Source organism: Sarcophilus harrisii, chromosome 1 (genome assembly GCF_902635505.1).
Source record: "Sarcophilus harrisii chromosome 1, mSarHar1.11, whole genome shotgun sequence".
Lineage (NCBI taxonomy): Eukaryota > Metazoa > Chordata > Mammalia > Dasyuromorphia > Dasyuridae > Sarcophilus > Sarcophilus harrisii.
In genome coordinates this window covers 218,941,252-218,957,520 of record NC_045426.1, presented here as the reverse complement: position 1 = coordinate 218,957,520, position 16,269 = coordinate 218,941,252, and the positions used below count along the sequence as shown (strand labels likewise).

The 16,269-nt window shown below is 36.6% G+C and overlaps 1 protein-coding gene across 4 annotated transcripts in view; it reads left to right on the top strand.

Moving 5' to 3' along the window:
* Positions 1 to 7,488, top strand: part of CLTA (clathrin light chain A) — a 32,699-nt gene extending 25,211 nt beyond the window's left edge. Inside the window, exons 4-7 of one of the 4 annotated variants that reach the window (XM_031937248.1) lie at positions 324 to 435; positions 4,629 to 4,682; positions 6,037 to 6,072; positions 7,039 to 7,488. In XM_031937248.1, the coding sequence (XP_031793108.1) occupies positions 324 to 435; positions 4,629 to 4,682; positions 6,037 to 6,072; positions 7,039 to 7,210 (374 nt within the window). In that variant the 3' untranslated portion in view covers positions 7,211 to 7,488. The remainder of the gene's footprint in view (positions 1 to 323; positions 436 to 4,628; positions 4,683 to 6,036; positions 6,073 to 7,038) is intronic. The other 3 variants (XM_031937257.1, XM_031937256.1, XM_031937261.1) reach the window with 3 other exon arrangements.
* The last annotated feature ends 8,781 nt before the right edge of the window (positions 7,489 to 16,269 follow it).

The window sequence follows — 16,269 nt, the reverse complement described above, 5'->3', positions numbered from 1 at the left end:
TTCCCTTCTAATCTTGTCTGCATTAGTTTTGTTTGTACAAAAACTTTTCAGTTTGGTATAATCGAAATTTTCTATTTTGTGATCAGTAATGATCTCTAGTTCTGCTTTGATCATAAAAACCTTCCCCTTCCACAGGTCTGAGAGGTAAACTATCCTATGTTCCTCTAATTTCTAATTTCTAATAAATAATGTTAAGCAGAGTGGTTCTTAAGATAGCTCATAATAGAGACTGGTCGCTTTTTTTCCCATAACTAAACTAAATTTTTAAATAAAATTATAAATAAACTAATGTACAAAAATTCTACTGTATTCTTTCTCCAAAGATGCCAATTCTCAAAAGCAGGAAGCAGAATGGAAAGAAAAAGCAATAAAAGAGTTGGAAGAATGGTATGCAAGGCAAGATGAACAGCTACAAAAAACAAAAGTAAATAACAGGTAAGTTCATAGAGATTAAAACAATAGGACTCCAACTTGAAGCAAAAATTGTCACATATTCAGATTTCTCTTGAGCTTGTCATGCTAATTTCTATATTTTGATGTTCTTTCTTGCCTCCAACTTACCTTGTATATTAAGATTATTGAAATGCTCACAAGAAATATGTGAGTGCTTAGGTTTGAATGTTTTAATTTCATCATCGAGTACATAGCTGTTTTAGGCTATTTAGAGTCAGGACCTAAATTTAAATCCTGGCTGTACTACTTATTCCTATGTCATATTGGCTAAGTAATTTAACCTTGTTGGGCCACAATTCCTTACCTATAGGAGACTATTATACTAGTTGGGGTCTCTGGCGTCTCTCCCATCTGTAACTCTATGATCCTGTGACAAGTATAAATAATAAAGACTTTGAATTAAACTATTAGTGTGATCATTAAATCTGTTCTCTTGCACTAGCTTTAGAGGTTGCATGCTATAAATTTTATTTTTATTTATCATAACATCCTCTACACAATACATCTAGTTCTATAAATTTTTCTTTATAGTTTTTTTCTGAGGTTCCATTCATCTTTTCTAGGGAATTTTGGCAACTTGGGATTTATGCCATCTTTGTTTAATCTTTTAAAGGGGAAGAAAATATGGAAACTTAGTATTTTTGTTCTCTATTAAAATTTTTTTTCTTTAATTCTCCCATTTCTATATCAATTAGTCTAATCTTCACTAGAAAATAAATTCTCAAACTGCTTAAACATTAAGATTTATGAAATGAAAAGAAGAGGAAAAGGGAGTATGCTGTCACTTACGTTGAAAATAATGTTTTCTTTCAAAATGTTCATTGGCTAATTAATTTCCTTCTGTTGGTCAGCTTTCATGGAAAGGCAGACTGGGAATATATTTTATGATGATTATACATAAAATTTTAGGAACCCAGTTCATTGAGACAAATCTGTCTAATGCAGAAATCTCTTCTGTAATCTGCTTGATAAATGGTCACCCAACCTTGATTAAAATATTTCTAATGAAAGAGGGAGCCCATAATAATTGGCCTCAAAATTTCATCATTGGATATCTTCAATTACCAGAGTCCTTAATCATTTTCCTTGTAACTACTATCCATTGGTTTTGTTTCTGTCATCTACTACAGAGATGTCAAAATCTAGATAAGGGGGGCTGACTAAATTAAAATAGAATTTGGAAATATTTAGTAAATTTCATAAAATACAATGTTACATAGATAATATTGGTTTGTCAATGTGTGCTCCCTTCAGGGATTTGTTCCTATTTGAGGCAATCTTTTGCCTCTTTTCATAAAAACCTTAAAAATGTTATTTTTCCTCTTTTTTTTTTTTTCTTCTCCCCTTCCTTCCCCCTCAGTCTTTCCTTCTTTAGATTAAAGATTCCTAGGTCTTTGAGTTCATCATGTGACATGATTTCTTCTTTAAAGTATTCTTTCAGAATCAAACATGGTTGCACTGCTTATTCCACACAAAGTGTTATGTCCTTCTTAACTGAAGGATGGTTGATAAAGCTTATTTGAGCTAAAGCCTTCGAGCTTTCATATGAAGTTGTGCCTAAGTCTTGCCCATTATCTACTTATACCATTGAGTTTTTTCTTGCAGGCAACAGGAAAGGATCTTAAAAGTAGGTTTAGATCTATCAAGGAATATTTCAGTACCTATTTGCATTACAATACAAACTTGTGTTTTGTTTTGTTTTACACTGAAACTTTTCTATAGCTAAGAAAATGTCAATACCCCATGGACATTGTAGTAATAAGATTAGAAATTATGCCTATGAGTTTCTTGTTCTAAATAACTATAAAGAATTTCAAATTATAAAAATTGGGAACTAACTCATCCTCTGTAATCACATATCACCAAGTTGGCTGCAGAGTGATGAATTTTTCTATCACAAAAAACTCTTAAGGGCCATCTCCACTAAGTTATAGTGAAATTGTGATATATTTTGGTGGAGGAATGATATGCATGAATGAAATCACATTTTCTTGAAATACTGAGGAAGCAACAATATTAATATAATTTGTAATGACAATTTTTTTTTTCTTAACCTGTGCTTGAAGGACTACATGTAGCACTCTGGAAGAGCTGAATGAATGTAGGTTTTGTATTGGCCACCCCCAAACCAAACCAGTTCTTTAATTGACTGCACCAAGTTTGATTCTTCATCTATCAACTTATTCTTAGTTTTGCTATTCTGTTATTTCTCATTTCTCCTATTTTAAGTCCTCTGGGTCCTGACCTAAGTTGAAGAAAAAAACTGACCTATGTGTTTGCAAGAAAGTTGCTTTTCCAGGGAAAGTCTTGAGAGAGATGGGGGGAGGAGAGGTAATGTTCAAAAAGGTATATACATATGTAAATTCAGGGACTGTTTTCCCTCTTGTCATTCTATCCCTATTACGTATTAAATTAGTGAAAGTTTAATAAATATTTAGGATTATCCATGATTAAACTCATTAGGGAGATGATATGGTGGTCTCCTCAACTGAAGAATGTATGTTTTCATTCTCTAAACTCTGTGGCTTTCATTTATGAATTTTTTCATAAAAGACATTCAGAAATGTATCTCCAATTTTGATAAATTATTTTTCTTTATTAGTGGAAGGAACCTTGTTTTGGGAAATAGGAGAACTAGATTTAAGTTCTAATTCCACATCTTATGTGTGTGTTTGTGTGCGCACACTCATGTGTGTTAGATATCTAACATTGAGACTTTGAGATCAGATGATAGCATTTACCTATTTCATTACTTGTTGATAAGAAATTACGAATTTTGGTTGAAATCAGTCCACTGATGTTCTTTTCTCTAAAGGATAATGAGTTTATGATTGTTTTGCTATCCATTTGAAAACTCCTTGAAAATGCTTCATATATTGTCTTACCAGACTGTTTCTTGCATAAAATTACATTTTACTTCTTTTATTTTTGTTTGAATTCTAATAACACTTGCCTTTTTAAAGCAAGGCAGGACGGAAGGATTATTTTAATAGCTTTGGTGATTTAAAAAAAATCACCTGTGGAATATAAAAGTAAGAATTTAAGGAAACAAAACCCAATTATTATTGTCATGTCAGAGTTATTCTTTTAGCTGAGTGTAATAATATCTAAACCTTGTAAGATGCATGGGGAATAAGCATTAAAAAATAATGTGAATATATTATATTGACTAGGCTTAGATATTTTAATATTATAAGTTATTGATCTGTCTGTATTACATTTAACTTAAAACTGAGTGCTTGACAAACTCCTTTGATGTAAGGAGTGATAGATTAATTAGCATTAGTATACGACTAGTCCATGTTAATCTTAAAATAAGGGGTTCGTTGGAATATAAGCCTCTTTCTACCCTTATCCCAAACCCTTTATTTAAAGACCTAGCATTTTCACACTTTTTTTTTCTTTTCAGTAACCATGTGATAGTTAAATTTGGTATCCATTGGCTCTTTCATAATCAAGTCAATGAGTTTAGTGTTCATATTTTTTCTTTTTGTAGCATGTATAGATTCTTAAATTGATTGCTTGAGTGAACTAGTATATTATGGCATGATAATAGTCAGCTGGATTATTTGGAAAGGTGTGGTAATATGGATAATTTTTAAAAGGTTAAAATTAGAGTTGAAGGCTGTTATTGGAAGAAATACTATTAGGAGTCAGAAAGCAGAGTACAAGTTTCTGCTTTGATATTTAATCCTAGTGACCTTTAAACCTTAGTTTATCCATTTGTAAAATAAGAATTACATATATTCTGCCTTTACTTCACAGGGTTGTTGTGAAATACTTTGTAAATTGTAAAACTTAGCATTTTGAATGTGTGAGCTACTATAAATTTAGCTTTTATTGTTTGCTTAGGCTGTTACCAAAAGTTTGGTTTCATTAGTCATTTTCAGTGTCTAAGTAGAGAAGATAATCTAACTTGATAACATAATTCATCATTCCTTGATTCCAGTTCAAAGATTTGGCAAAAAATTGAGGAACTACTCTACCAAAATAATATATAGTGTTAGAACAGAACTTTAGAAACAAGTTTGGATGGCAAACTTAATAGTTTGTATGCGATCTTAATATAATTCCATTGTCACTAGGCTGATACTGATAATTAGATTTTTCTGCTTTTCAATGTTCTCTCTTTTTTCCTGCCTGCTTGCCTGCCTTTTGGACTTCTTGCTGTCTAGGGTGGCAGATGAAGCTTTCTACAAACAACCCTTCGCTGACGTGATTGGTTATGTGTATGTTGCAAAACTAATTCTTTTCCTCTTCTAAACTTTTTGTCTGATACTAGATTTCTTTTGTAAAAATAGTTATCTTGCTTTTAAGCTATTTCAGATTGATCCTGTCAGTTGCCTTTTAGCAATTTTGGTAAAAGGCAATATAAAAATATGGGTATTTTGCATAATCTTAAAAGTTTTTCCTTTCAAAGGTTCTTGATGGGTGGGAATGGAGATGGTAGGGGGATACATTGGGTTATGTGGCCCTAACACCTGCTTCTGCCTTCTTTCCCCATTGATCCCTCACCCTTGGACAGGGAGAAAGGTATTTCAGCCTGGGGGTGGAGTGGTATTGGGAATAAAAGAAAGGTGGTCATTCTCTTGGAGGAATAGATCCCTGGATTTGGAGCCAACCTAGAGTTGGAATTTGATTTCTGCCATCTAATGATTCTTGCCTCTATGTCTTTACTCTAGTTATTGAAACTCCCTAAGTTTTGCTCTCTTCTTTTATAAAATGCAGTGGTACTTAACACTACCTACTTCCCCAGGAGGTTTTAATTTATCAACTTGGATACTATTTGTAGAGTATTGTGATAGCTTATAGATGTGAGCTACTATTATTGTTGCTTCCTGTCTCTTCCTCAGGGAAGAAGTTAATTTAATCAGAGAAGTTTCTCAGATGAATGTGTAATTGTTTTCTGTGATGTAGCATGAATGACTGTGTTTCCACCTGATTGTTGCTGAGCTTCCTTTCTCCCCTAGATGATCTCCATTCTCTTGCCCCTACCCTTGCCCAAATCAAAGGATGAGATGGTCACAACTATAAGCAGCAGGTTAATTTTAGGTATTTTTTTTCACCAAAGAAAATTGAGTCTTATGGTTTGTTTGGCTTTAATTGTTGGACTTTTTTCTTTGTGTTTCAAAGCTATAAATTCCTCCTTTGTTATCTTAGTATCTTGGGACAACAATAGAAATACAATAATTGAATTTCCCCCCATTTTCTGGAACTTTAAAATAATGGTGAGTGTAGGTAGATTTCTTCTATAAGTGAACTTCTAAACGGATTTTGAAACAAGACTTGTGAAATGCTGGATTTACAGGTGGTGTTTGATTTGCCTTTGAAAATATTTCTGACATTGGAAAAAAAAAAAAAGAATGGCAAGGATGGGTTTTGGTTTACTGTGTTCATTATGTAGATAATACAGAACAACTGTGCAGTAAAATTGCACAATGAAATTAGCAGCATGTTTCTTGAATGTAGCCTGAGTAGTAAGGGCATGTCTAGCTTACTTGTCATCGCATTAAGCTCATTTTCATTTCCTATATCTGACTTAAACTTTCTCTCCTTGTTTCTTTTCTTCTCTTCACCTTTAAGCACAAACATAAATCATCCTTGCTACAGCCTAGAACAGTTAAGTAAAATTTTCTCACTGCCCCTCAGTGTCTGTCCCATGAAGTAGCAGTGTTGTAGTGAGCTTGGTCTGCAGTGGTGTTTCACATAATCATTACTGTGAATAGTGCAAAAACTTTTCCATGGAATTTCCATCTCCATTGCTTTGGCTTTTCCTTTATTGCTTGTTGGAGTAGATGAATTTGGTTTTCCCTTCTAGATTGTGTCCTGTCTGTTTCCCCACCACTGCTTCCTGGGCTGGAGTGAGTTCACCCCCACCATTCAAATCCTGATTGAAGTAACAAGGGACTTTACCTAACTTAAAAGAAGGCTTCAGGCAGTGTTTTGCAAAAAGATAACACTTTCTCTTCTAGGTTGGTTTGCCTTGTGAAGCAGAGACCTTTACGGAAGAGCCAGTGTTATCTCTTTTGTTCACCTTAAAACAGCCTGATCTTGGCAGGAGGATGGCTTAAGCCTGTAGCTTATCCAGCATGGAGGCTCTGACTTAAGTTCCATTCAGACTGGCTTGTTCTCTACAGCCTTAGGATTTAGCTTGCTATTTTTTATGATGACCTATTGGGTCTGCAGACATTCCTAAATTTTATTTGAATTCAGTACAGGTCAGCAAAACCAAATATACTTAATACCTGCTTGAATACACAGGTACCAGTCTTTGACTCTCAGTAACAAAATCAATCCGTAGCTGTGACAATATGGGACAGGTCAAGATTGAAAGAGAGCAATCCTAAACCAAACACCTGTATTCCAACATTTTACACAGCGGTTCTTGGCACTCCGTGTGCACAGGGGGGTGGTGTGATGCGGCACATGTCTTCTGCCAAAGGAAAGGACTTCTTATACTTGGGGGGGCAAAATGGAGTGCCGCTTGGCAGGCCTAGGCGGTGAGATGCTTTTGTGGTAAGGCGACGAGCTGGCTCTCTGGTCCTGCTTCGGCCAGTAAGATAACTCTTGTCTCTTTGTTTGCAGGGCAGCAGAAGAAGCTTTTGTAAATGATGTTGAAGAGACTTCTCCTGGCACTGAATGGGAACGTGTGGCTCGACTGTGTGACTTTAACCCCAAGTCTAGCAAGCAGGCCAAGGATGTGTCCCGCATGCGCTCAGTCCTCATCTCCCTCAAGCAGGCCCCGCTGGTTCACTGAAGGGAAGCCCAATGAAAACACTATGATTGCAATATCTTAATCTTACTCAGCGAAGCTGTTCACAGTCATTGGATTAATTATGTTGGGTTCTTTTGGACCAAACCTCTTGTCTTTAGAGTTGATCATTGTTTGTGATTGCATGTTTTCTTCAATTGTTTTCTCCCTGGCATTCTGAGTGGGAGGGAAGTGAGAACCTCCAGGACAATAGCCACTTGTGCTTTTGTGCATTGTCATTTTCAACTGTACTGATAATAAAATTCTCTTTCAAATAGCATATAGTATTGTTTCCTTTTTCTTTGGTGCTCAGAGCAGAGACTTGATGGCCATTGTTATATTTGTAGAAGGGACTTGTGTTTTGAGTAGAAGTTGAGTTGAAAGGGTTCTGAGATTTCATTTCCATCCCACCCACTCACAACCATCACCTTATTGTTTTAAGATAGGTTTATATTCTAAATATAGGTGTACTAAAGTAGATTGGATCATATACCCCAAACTCATTTACCTGTCTTAGGCTTGCAAAGCACCTTCACAATCACCCAGAGCAAGACAGTCCAAGCAAGTTCTTTGCTGCTTTACAGCCAAGGAAGCTGAGAGAGAGAAATGTTTAGCTTGAATTCATATAATGCAATTGGAATTTAAGGCTACTGTTGTATTCTTTCCTTGCCTTGCAAGATGTTTAACTTTAGTTCACTAAAACACCTCAGTGTTTCTGTGTAGTTGTTTTTTTAAAAAAACAAAACTGACTTGCCTATAGGCTCTTGACTTGCCAGGAGGAGGCATGGCAGTGGTGTGGGAAAAGTGGGGCTCTTTGATTCTGGAATACACTGAGATTGGTCTCTTTTATTTGCATGGGAATTAATGGATCTTAAAGGATCCCATCAAAGGATAAACTTGGGGCCCCCTGCTTACAGGGTTAACTAAATGAAAACACTCTTGCAAATTGTTACTGGATAACTCAACCTTGAATTAATTGAGACAATTGATTAGACCTGCACAGAAAACAAGGCCACCTTGTGGTGATTTTATTGAAGGTGGGAGAGGTTTTATCAAATGAAATAATATTTGTATAGTGCTTAGCATAATAGCACATAGGCACTATATAAATGTTACTATTTATTCCTTCTGTGTCCTAGGCTTTCATTGGTCTTAACTGTAAACTGTTTGCTCTAGGATAACCAGGTTATTAGAAATATTGAAGAAGAGTAGACACTGTGGTGAAGAAGATAATACTTGTGCTAGTCCTCCAGTTCATCTTGGCCCTAGCCTTACATTTTCCCAAAGATTAGGGTTTGGAGGGCATATCTAGTTAACCACCCCACAGAACCGTTGAGTGGCTCATTGGGGATGGTGGATTGGGAGAGATTAGTGTATATTCGGAAAAGAGTTTTTTGGCAGGCTAAATGTTTTTCAGAAGGAAGCTTTGCTGTTGCACTTATGAACAAGAGCAGACTCTTGATTTATTTACTGTGGGTGGATCTCATAAGTTGCAGGAACTAACAGGACCAGAACTTTCTGTCGAAAGATGGGTTTGGGACCTTCTGCAATTTGGATAGAAAACTTGTCTGCCCTCTGGCATGATTTGGAAATCGGGCTACTAATTACTACAGGGAACTGGTTTTGGAGTCAGGAAGATCTGAGTTCAAATCCAGCCCATCTTTTATTAGCTGTGGGACTCTAAGCAAATCACTTAACCTTAGTTTCCTTATCCACAAAATGGAGATTAATAACACTGCCTACTCTGTGAAGATAAAATGATACACTTGTAAACTTTGTAAGCCTCAAAGTGCTATATATTGAATTTTTAAATTCTGTTTATTTAATTTCATTTTTCAGTATGTTCAGATTCTTCCAAGTATCTTAATAAAAGCTCTGATACCTTTCCTCTCTTATTTGTTATTCTATTGGGCCTTCCATCCGTTCTAGTTATAGTTATTGCAGAACTAGTCTTTTTCAGTCTTCTGGTAATCCCTTGTTCTGGTCCAGCTCTTCCTGATTCTATTGAGAATTTCTTGGCAAAAACACTTGATATGCCATTTCCTTCTCATTTCACAGCTGAGAAAACTGAGAAAAATAGAGTTAAGTGACTTGTCCAGAGTCACACAGCTAAGTAAGACTAGATTTGAACAATCTAGTGAAAATAAGTCTTCCTGACTCCAGACCTGGTGCTCATGGTGCCATCCAGCTGCCTGATAAGTTTTTTTACTCTATAGTAATTTTAATCTCCATTAAGTGCAGCTTTTGTTTTTTTAAGTATATATTTTAACAAAAGTAGTTCTAACAGCCCTGCTATAGTTTATGTACTTTCTGAAACTTCCATTTACTCTGTTTAATTTATCAACAATCTTTTCTTCCTTTCCCGCCCCCCCCCCCCACATTGCTTGATCATTATTCTCTTAGTTTTCCTTAACTATTCCCTCCAAAAAAGCCCTCACTTTTAACACGTCTCCCAAAACATGTCTGATTCTGCAACTTTTATTGCCCACCTCTCTTCTGAGAGATGCAAAGTGCTTCATCATCAGTGTTTTGAAATTGTGATTGGAGAATTATGATCAACATAATGACCAATCTAATCACAATTGTTTTCCTTTTCAGCAGTGATTGTGTAAAGGGAATTCACAGATTTTGGGGGTATAATTCTAAATTGGTTTCCAGAATGGATCAATTCACAGATTTATCAATACTATATGATAATAACACAGACTGTTTTCTACACTCTCCACAGCAATTCTCCCAATTGGTATTATCTACTTTAGACATCTTACAAAACTGTGATATGCCTCCCATTACTCTTATTTTTCTTCTTAAACTTCCTTCTCTTCTTTCTTTGCCCCTGCTTGTTTCTCTGTTGAGTTTAATTTGTTTTCATATGAGTCTATTCCTGTGACATAATCTGCAAGTTCTTTTGATTTCCTGTACTATTAGCGATTTGAAACATTTTTACATATGGTGACACATTCATCTGAGAAACTTCTCTGATTAAATTAACTTCCTTGAGGAAGAGACAGAAGCAACAATAATAGCAGCTCACACACCTATAAGCTATCACAGTACTCTACAAACAGTATCCAAGTTGATAAATTAAAACCTCCTGGGGAAGTAGGTAATATAAGTACCACTGCCATTTTATAAATGAGGAGAGCAAAACTTAGGGAGTTTCAATAACTAGTCCAAAGACAGAGGCAAGAATCATTGGATGGCAGAAATGAAATTCCAACTCAGGTTGCCTCTAAATTCAGAGATCTGAAGTGTTAGGATGGATTTCCATTCAAATCTCCTGATTCCATTGTTAGCACCTTAACCACTGTACCACTTAACTGCCCAAAAATCTAATGAAGAGGAAGAGACAAGCATTTATTAAGCACCTATGTGCCGAGCATTGTGCCAGCGCTTTGCAAATATCTCCATCTGGTTTATAAAGTACTCTTTTGTTAGTTTGAGAGGTACAGCATCAAATCCGTTCATTTAAATGGTATTGTCATTTTTATTACATTGACATGACCAAGCCATGAGAAGTAATGTTTCTCCAATTCATTAAATAAGTGTGGTCATATTCATAAATGTCTTGGTAGTTTATACATTCTATAGTTATGTTGAGGTAGGTGGCACAGAGGCACAACCCCCAGTGCCCGGAAGACTTCTTGAGTTCAAATAATGGCCTGTGTTACCCTAAACAAATCTCTTAACCCTGTTTGCCTCAGTTTCCTTTTCTGTAAAATGAGCTGGAGAAGGAACTGGCAAATCACTCCAGGGTCTTGGCCAAGAAAATTCCAAATAGTTGCAAAGAGGGGACTTGATTGAAATGACATCAACAATAAATATTTTGAGCCTAAAGGGAAGCAGGAGAGGAAAGGGGAAAGGAAAGGAAAGGAGGGAATAGAAAGAACAGAAGTAGAAGGGGAAAGGTATAAGAAAGGAAGGAGGGACTGGTGGGGGGGATCAGAAGCAAAATACTGAGGAGGGAAAGAGGGAAAGGAAAGTATAACTTGGGGAAAATAAAATGGTGGAAAATAGTCATTTAACTGTGAATGGGATGAACTCTTTCATAAAACAGAAACATAGATTAAAAGCCAGGAACAATATGTTGTTTATAAGAAACACATGTAAAGCAGAGTGATACATACAGAATAAAGGTAAAAAGCTGGAGCAAAATCTATTATCCTTCCGGTGGAAAAAAAAAAAAAAAAAGCAGGGGTAGTGATCCTGATCTCAGACAAGGCAAAAGCAAAAATCGCTCTAATGAAAAGAAATAAGGAAGGAAACTACATCTTGCTAAAGGGTATCATAGATAATGATGTAATATCAATACTAAACAAATATTTTTAATGAAATTTTTTTGGTCTCTTCCTATTGGATTTTGTGAAGAATATGTAGAGAAGGGCTAATGTTTTTGTGGGTTTATCTTATATCCTGCTATTTTACAGCAGTTTTTAATTATCATTTCTCTTCATCCTCATACTTTTTTTTTCTCTCTTTACCTCATATCTCTATCTTTACAAAGAAGGGATTGAAAGAACAGAAATGTGATCAACATTGCTAATCAATAATTGAAGTAATCTGTTTCTCCTCCTTTTTTTCTCCTCTCAACTAAGGTCCAATCACTGGTTGTTACTTTCTCTTTCTATTAAATCTTTTTTTTTTTCTGACTTACCTTTAGAAGGTGGGTAATTTGATTATTCCCTCTACAAATCTTCTTAAATCTCTTCTCCCTCTTCCCTGTCTTTGCTAGTTTTCCTCTTGACTTTAATATATTTTTATACCAAATATGTTGGAGGAGAGGACAGTGATTCATCTTCCTTTTTCTAGTTCAGATAAGAGTAAGGTATCTTAAGATATCCATTTCCCCACTACTTCCTCCAGGTTGTATACCCTTCTCCTATGTTGTAAACCACATGCAAACATTATGTTTCTCCTTTCCTCGCCCTTATTTTAAGAATTTTGTACTTATTCCAACAATTCAAATATATTTACCTTTATAGAGTCTTTTTTGTTGATGATAGATTGTACCCAGAACTGGTCTTTTCTACCAAAAGTTCATTTTTTTCCACTGTAAAATTATGTATTCAGTTTTTTCCAAGGAAAGTTCTTAGTTATAAGCCCTTTTGCATTTGGGAATTTTGTATTCTAAGATTTACTTTCTTTTATTAGAGTTACTTTTATGTGATCCTAATTCTGACTTCTTGGTTTTTGCACTCTTGCTTTCTGGAATCCTGAAGGTTTTGTTTGTTTTTAATTAAGAAGCTTCAGATTTAGATACCTTCCATGTTCTCCTAATTTTTTCTGTCTTTTGTAATTTTGTTAGAAATATATCTCTTCCATTCTGTTTTTAGAGAGTTCATTACTCAGATAAGTCTTTCCACCTTCTGTTCTAAAAAATAATAGTAATAGCAACAGTAATTATAATTATTTTTATTATTAGGATTTATATGTTTTCTACCATGCTAAGCAAGCACTTTACAAATATATAGATTTTTAGACCAAGAATAGGTAAGTGATTTGGCTGTGTCACACAGCTAGTAAAGTGTGTGAGGCTGGATTTGAACTCAAGTCTTCTTGATGACTCCAGACCCAGCACTCTATTCACTGTACCATCCAACTTTTATCAAACTCGGCTCTTTTTATTCCAATTTTTTTTTCTCCAGAGAAATTTATTTTAATTTTCATGTTCTTTTAGGAAACTTTTTGCTTTATATCTTCTAGACGATGTTAGTTCTCGTGGCCAAGTTGACATATATTTGTTTACTAAAGGGTTGGGTCACTCTCTGTATTTGCCTGTTGAGCTTTTCTTAATCTGGAGCATTTCTCCATTGTGTTTACTGTTTTCTTTACTCTCTGGGGCCTATTTCTGGACTGGGGCTTCATGGCAGGACCAAGCTCTGCCTTGTGTCACTTCTTGGTTGGACGGGACAGGCCCTGCTTGGGCCTGCCCCCTCTGTGCTCTGGGCGCTCTGCTTCTGCCATTCCGGAAGCCTGAGACAGCTCTGCCCTTTGCCACCTTTCTTTCTGTTTTCTGTCTCTAACTCCTTGCACGATTCCCAATTGGGAATTGGTTTTGTCCTCTTCGGTTTCCCTGATGAGCCTTAATCAGATGTGGGAGACTGCATTGGTCTCAGGCCTCTGTCAAGGCTCCCTTCCCCAGCCCCCCAGCCCCAGGGCTTCCTGTCTGTCAGTTAGCTGGGGCTGCCATGGCTTTGAGCATGAACTGCCCCTTCTCCCTGTGCAGTGACCTGTGCTTTGACAGACTGTGGTTAAGATACTGCTTGTTTTAGGCCTCTATTATTGGAGCTTATGCTGAATGTGACCCTTCTTAGAGATTCTGAAGGTCCTAGAAGAGCTTCATGCTATTTTCTCTATGGTTTCCAAGGGGTACCCTTTTTAGATCTTTATTTATGTCTATGATGTCAGAGAACTGGGCCCCTTGGTGATGTTTCATATCACAATCTTATCTGAAAGTTGATCTGTTATTCATGATATCTTCACTTCTGATTATATACAATCCCAACCTACCCACCCGACTGGCAAACCCTGACTTATAGTTAAAATTTTTTAATTGGAGGGAAAGCAGGTCCACAAAGCTTAACTGATATGAGCCAGAGTGGGCCATGTTCTACCCCCATATCCCCCACTTCCCAAAAATATGGTGGGAAGGAGATGCTTTGTTTTTCATCTCTTTTTTTGACTAAGCCAGTAAAGCAGCTCTCTCTAGGGAAGGAGTGAATCTTCTGTGAAAAAGCAAATGGGCTCTCTCATTTTTTTGGATGGGAGAATAAGCATGGCTAAGGTCCGGCCTGATGGTCTGTCCACCCCATTCCCAACCCTTCAGATATTTAAGATTCAGGAATGTTTTCTCCATGCCATCCGGATCCCTTGTGCAGCTGCTTTCGTCCTCAGGATGCTCCCTAGTTAAACCTTCCTAACATAGTCTTTTGATCTTGTTATTCCTTTGCTCAAAATCCTTCAATAGCTCCACATTACCTACCAATAAAAACTGATCACCTTAGCAATTGCCAGGTCCAGTGGCCTTTTCTTCATTCCTTTCACCACTTGACACAGCTGATCACTCCTTTCTGGGATTTTGTGATACCCCTCTCTTATTTCTTCTACCTGTCTGACCTCTCCACGTTTTCCTATACCTTGTGGGTATAACCCAAAGCTCTCCTCCTGGGCCCTATTCTTTTGGTGACTTCATCAATTCCCATAGATTAATTCTCTTTAGGCAAATAACCATCTTTATGTGGAGAACACCTACATTATTTTCAGTCCTAGTCACTTTCTTAAGCTCCTTCACCAGATCACCAACCTGCCTATTGGGAATTTCGAGCTGGATGTCCCATAGATAATTTCCAATTCAATTTATTTCCCCCCCCCCAAAAAAAGGATTCATCTTTCCCTCTCAATCCAACCCTTTTCCGAGTTCCCTATCAGGTATACCCTTTTCCTTCTGGTCACCCAAATTTACAACCTTCAAATTACTTTTACTCCTCACTTCTTTATGCTACATATTTCATTTGCCAAATCATATCAGTTTCACCTCCATATCTCTTCTTTTCATCACTCAAACAGCCTCTTCAGTTCAGGTCATGTTATTATTCCATTTCTGTGCCTTTTGGGGAGTTTTCTTGGCAAAGGGTTTTGCCATTTCCGTTTATAGTTTATTTTACAGATGAAGAAACTGAGGCGCATAGTTAAGTGACTTGTCCATGATCACACAGCTATTAAGTACCTGAGACTACTTTTGAACTCAGGTCTTCTTGACTCCAGGCCCTGGGCTCTGTCTACTGGGCCATCTAGGTACCAAAATATATCTGTTGCCTACATTACTTCAGGGTCTTTCTAACTGTTTTATCTTTCTCAAATTTTCCCCCATAGTTTCACAAGTTATTTTCACAGAATTTGTGAGTTGAAAAGTTTTGAGTTCATTGGCCATTTGGTCCAACTCATACCTGAAATGAATCAGCAATGATCCAGTCTCTGCAGCAGATGGCCCAGTGCACAGAGAGGGGCCTCAGCTCTTTGCTACTTGTGTGATCCTGGGCAAGTTATTTGTTTGCCACAATCAAATGGAGATAATAATAGCACCTAGACCACAGGGTTGTTGTGAGGATCAAGTAAGATAATATTTGTAAAGGCCTATATTATCATGTAAGTATTTTTTTTGCTGTTACAATTGAACTTTATTCAAAAAATATAATATTAAAACTTAGATTAAAAATAACTTAGCTACCAAAGCATAAGTTGGGGAAATATAAATGAGACAATTTATTTTCTTTTTTTATTATTATTATAGCTTTTTATTGACAGAACATAGGCATGGGTAATTTTTTACAACATTGTCCCTTGCACTCACTTCTGTTCCAACTTTTCCCTTCCCTCTCTCCACTCCCTCCCCTAGATGGCAAGCAGTCTTAAGCATGTTAAACATGTTAAAGTATATCTTAAATACAATATATGTGTATGTATTTATAAAATTCTCTTGTTGCACAAGAAAAATCAGATTCAGAAGGTAAAAATAACCTGGGAAGAAAAACAAAAATGTAAGTAGTCCTCACTCATTTCCCAGTGTTCCTTCTCTGGGTGTAGCTGGTTCTGTCCATCATTGATCAATTGGAAACTGAATTGGATCTTTTCTTTGTTGAAGATATCCATGTCCATCAGAATTGATCATCATATAGTGTAATGGGCTGAGGTTTGAGTTGATGCACTGAGGTCCCAAGTACGTGAGGCTAAATAGTAATTGGGCTATACTCTATTAATATACATGATTGGATAAAGAATGGCCCCCCTCCCACTCTCCGAATAAGTCCTGATGTGTTGTATAGGAAATGACGATTTTGGTGGGTGGAGGCAGAGAGAGACAGGAAGAGAAGCTGGGAGAGATTGAGCCTGGGTTCAATACTCCTAGCTGCTGGTCATGTGGCTGCTGGTCTAACTAGCTTCTTGACTCAGCTGCACACATTGCTATTGCCCATTCTCTTCCACCTCCGATCTTTCTTCACTGAGAATAAAGACTGATGATTTTCCCCTAACCTGAATTCCTGACTCCGGCTGATGTTAAAATACGC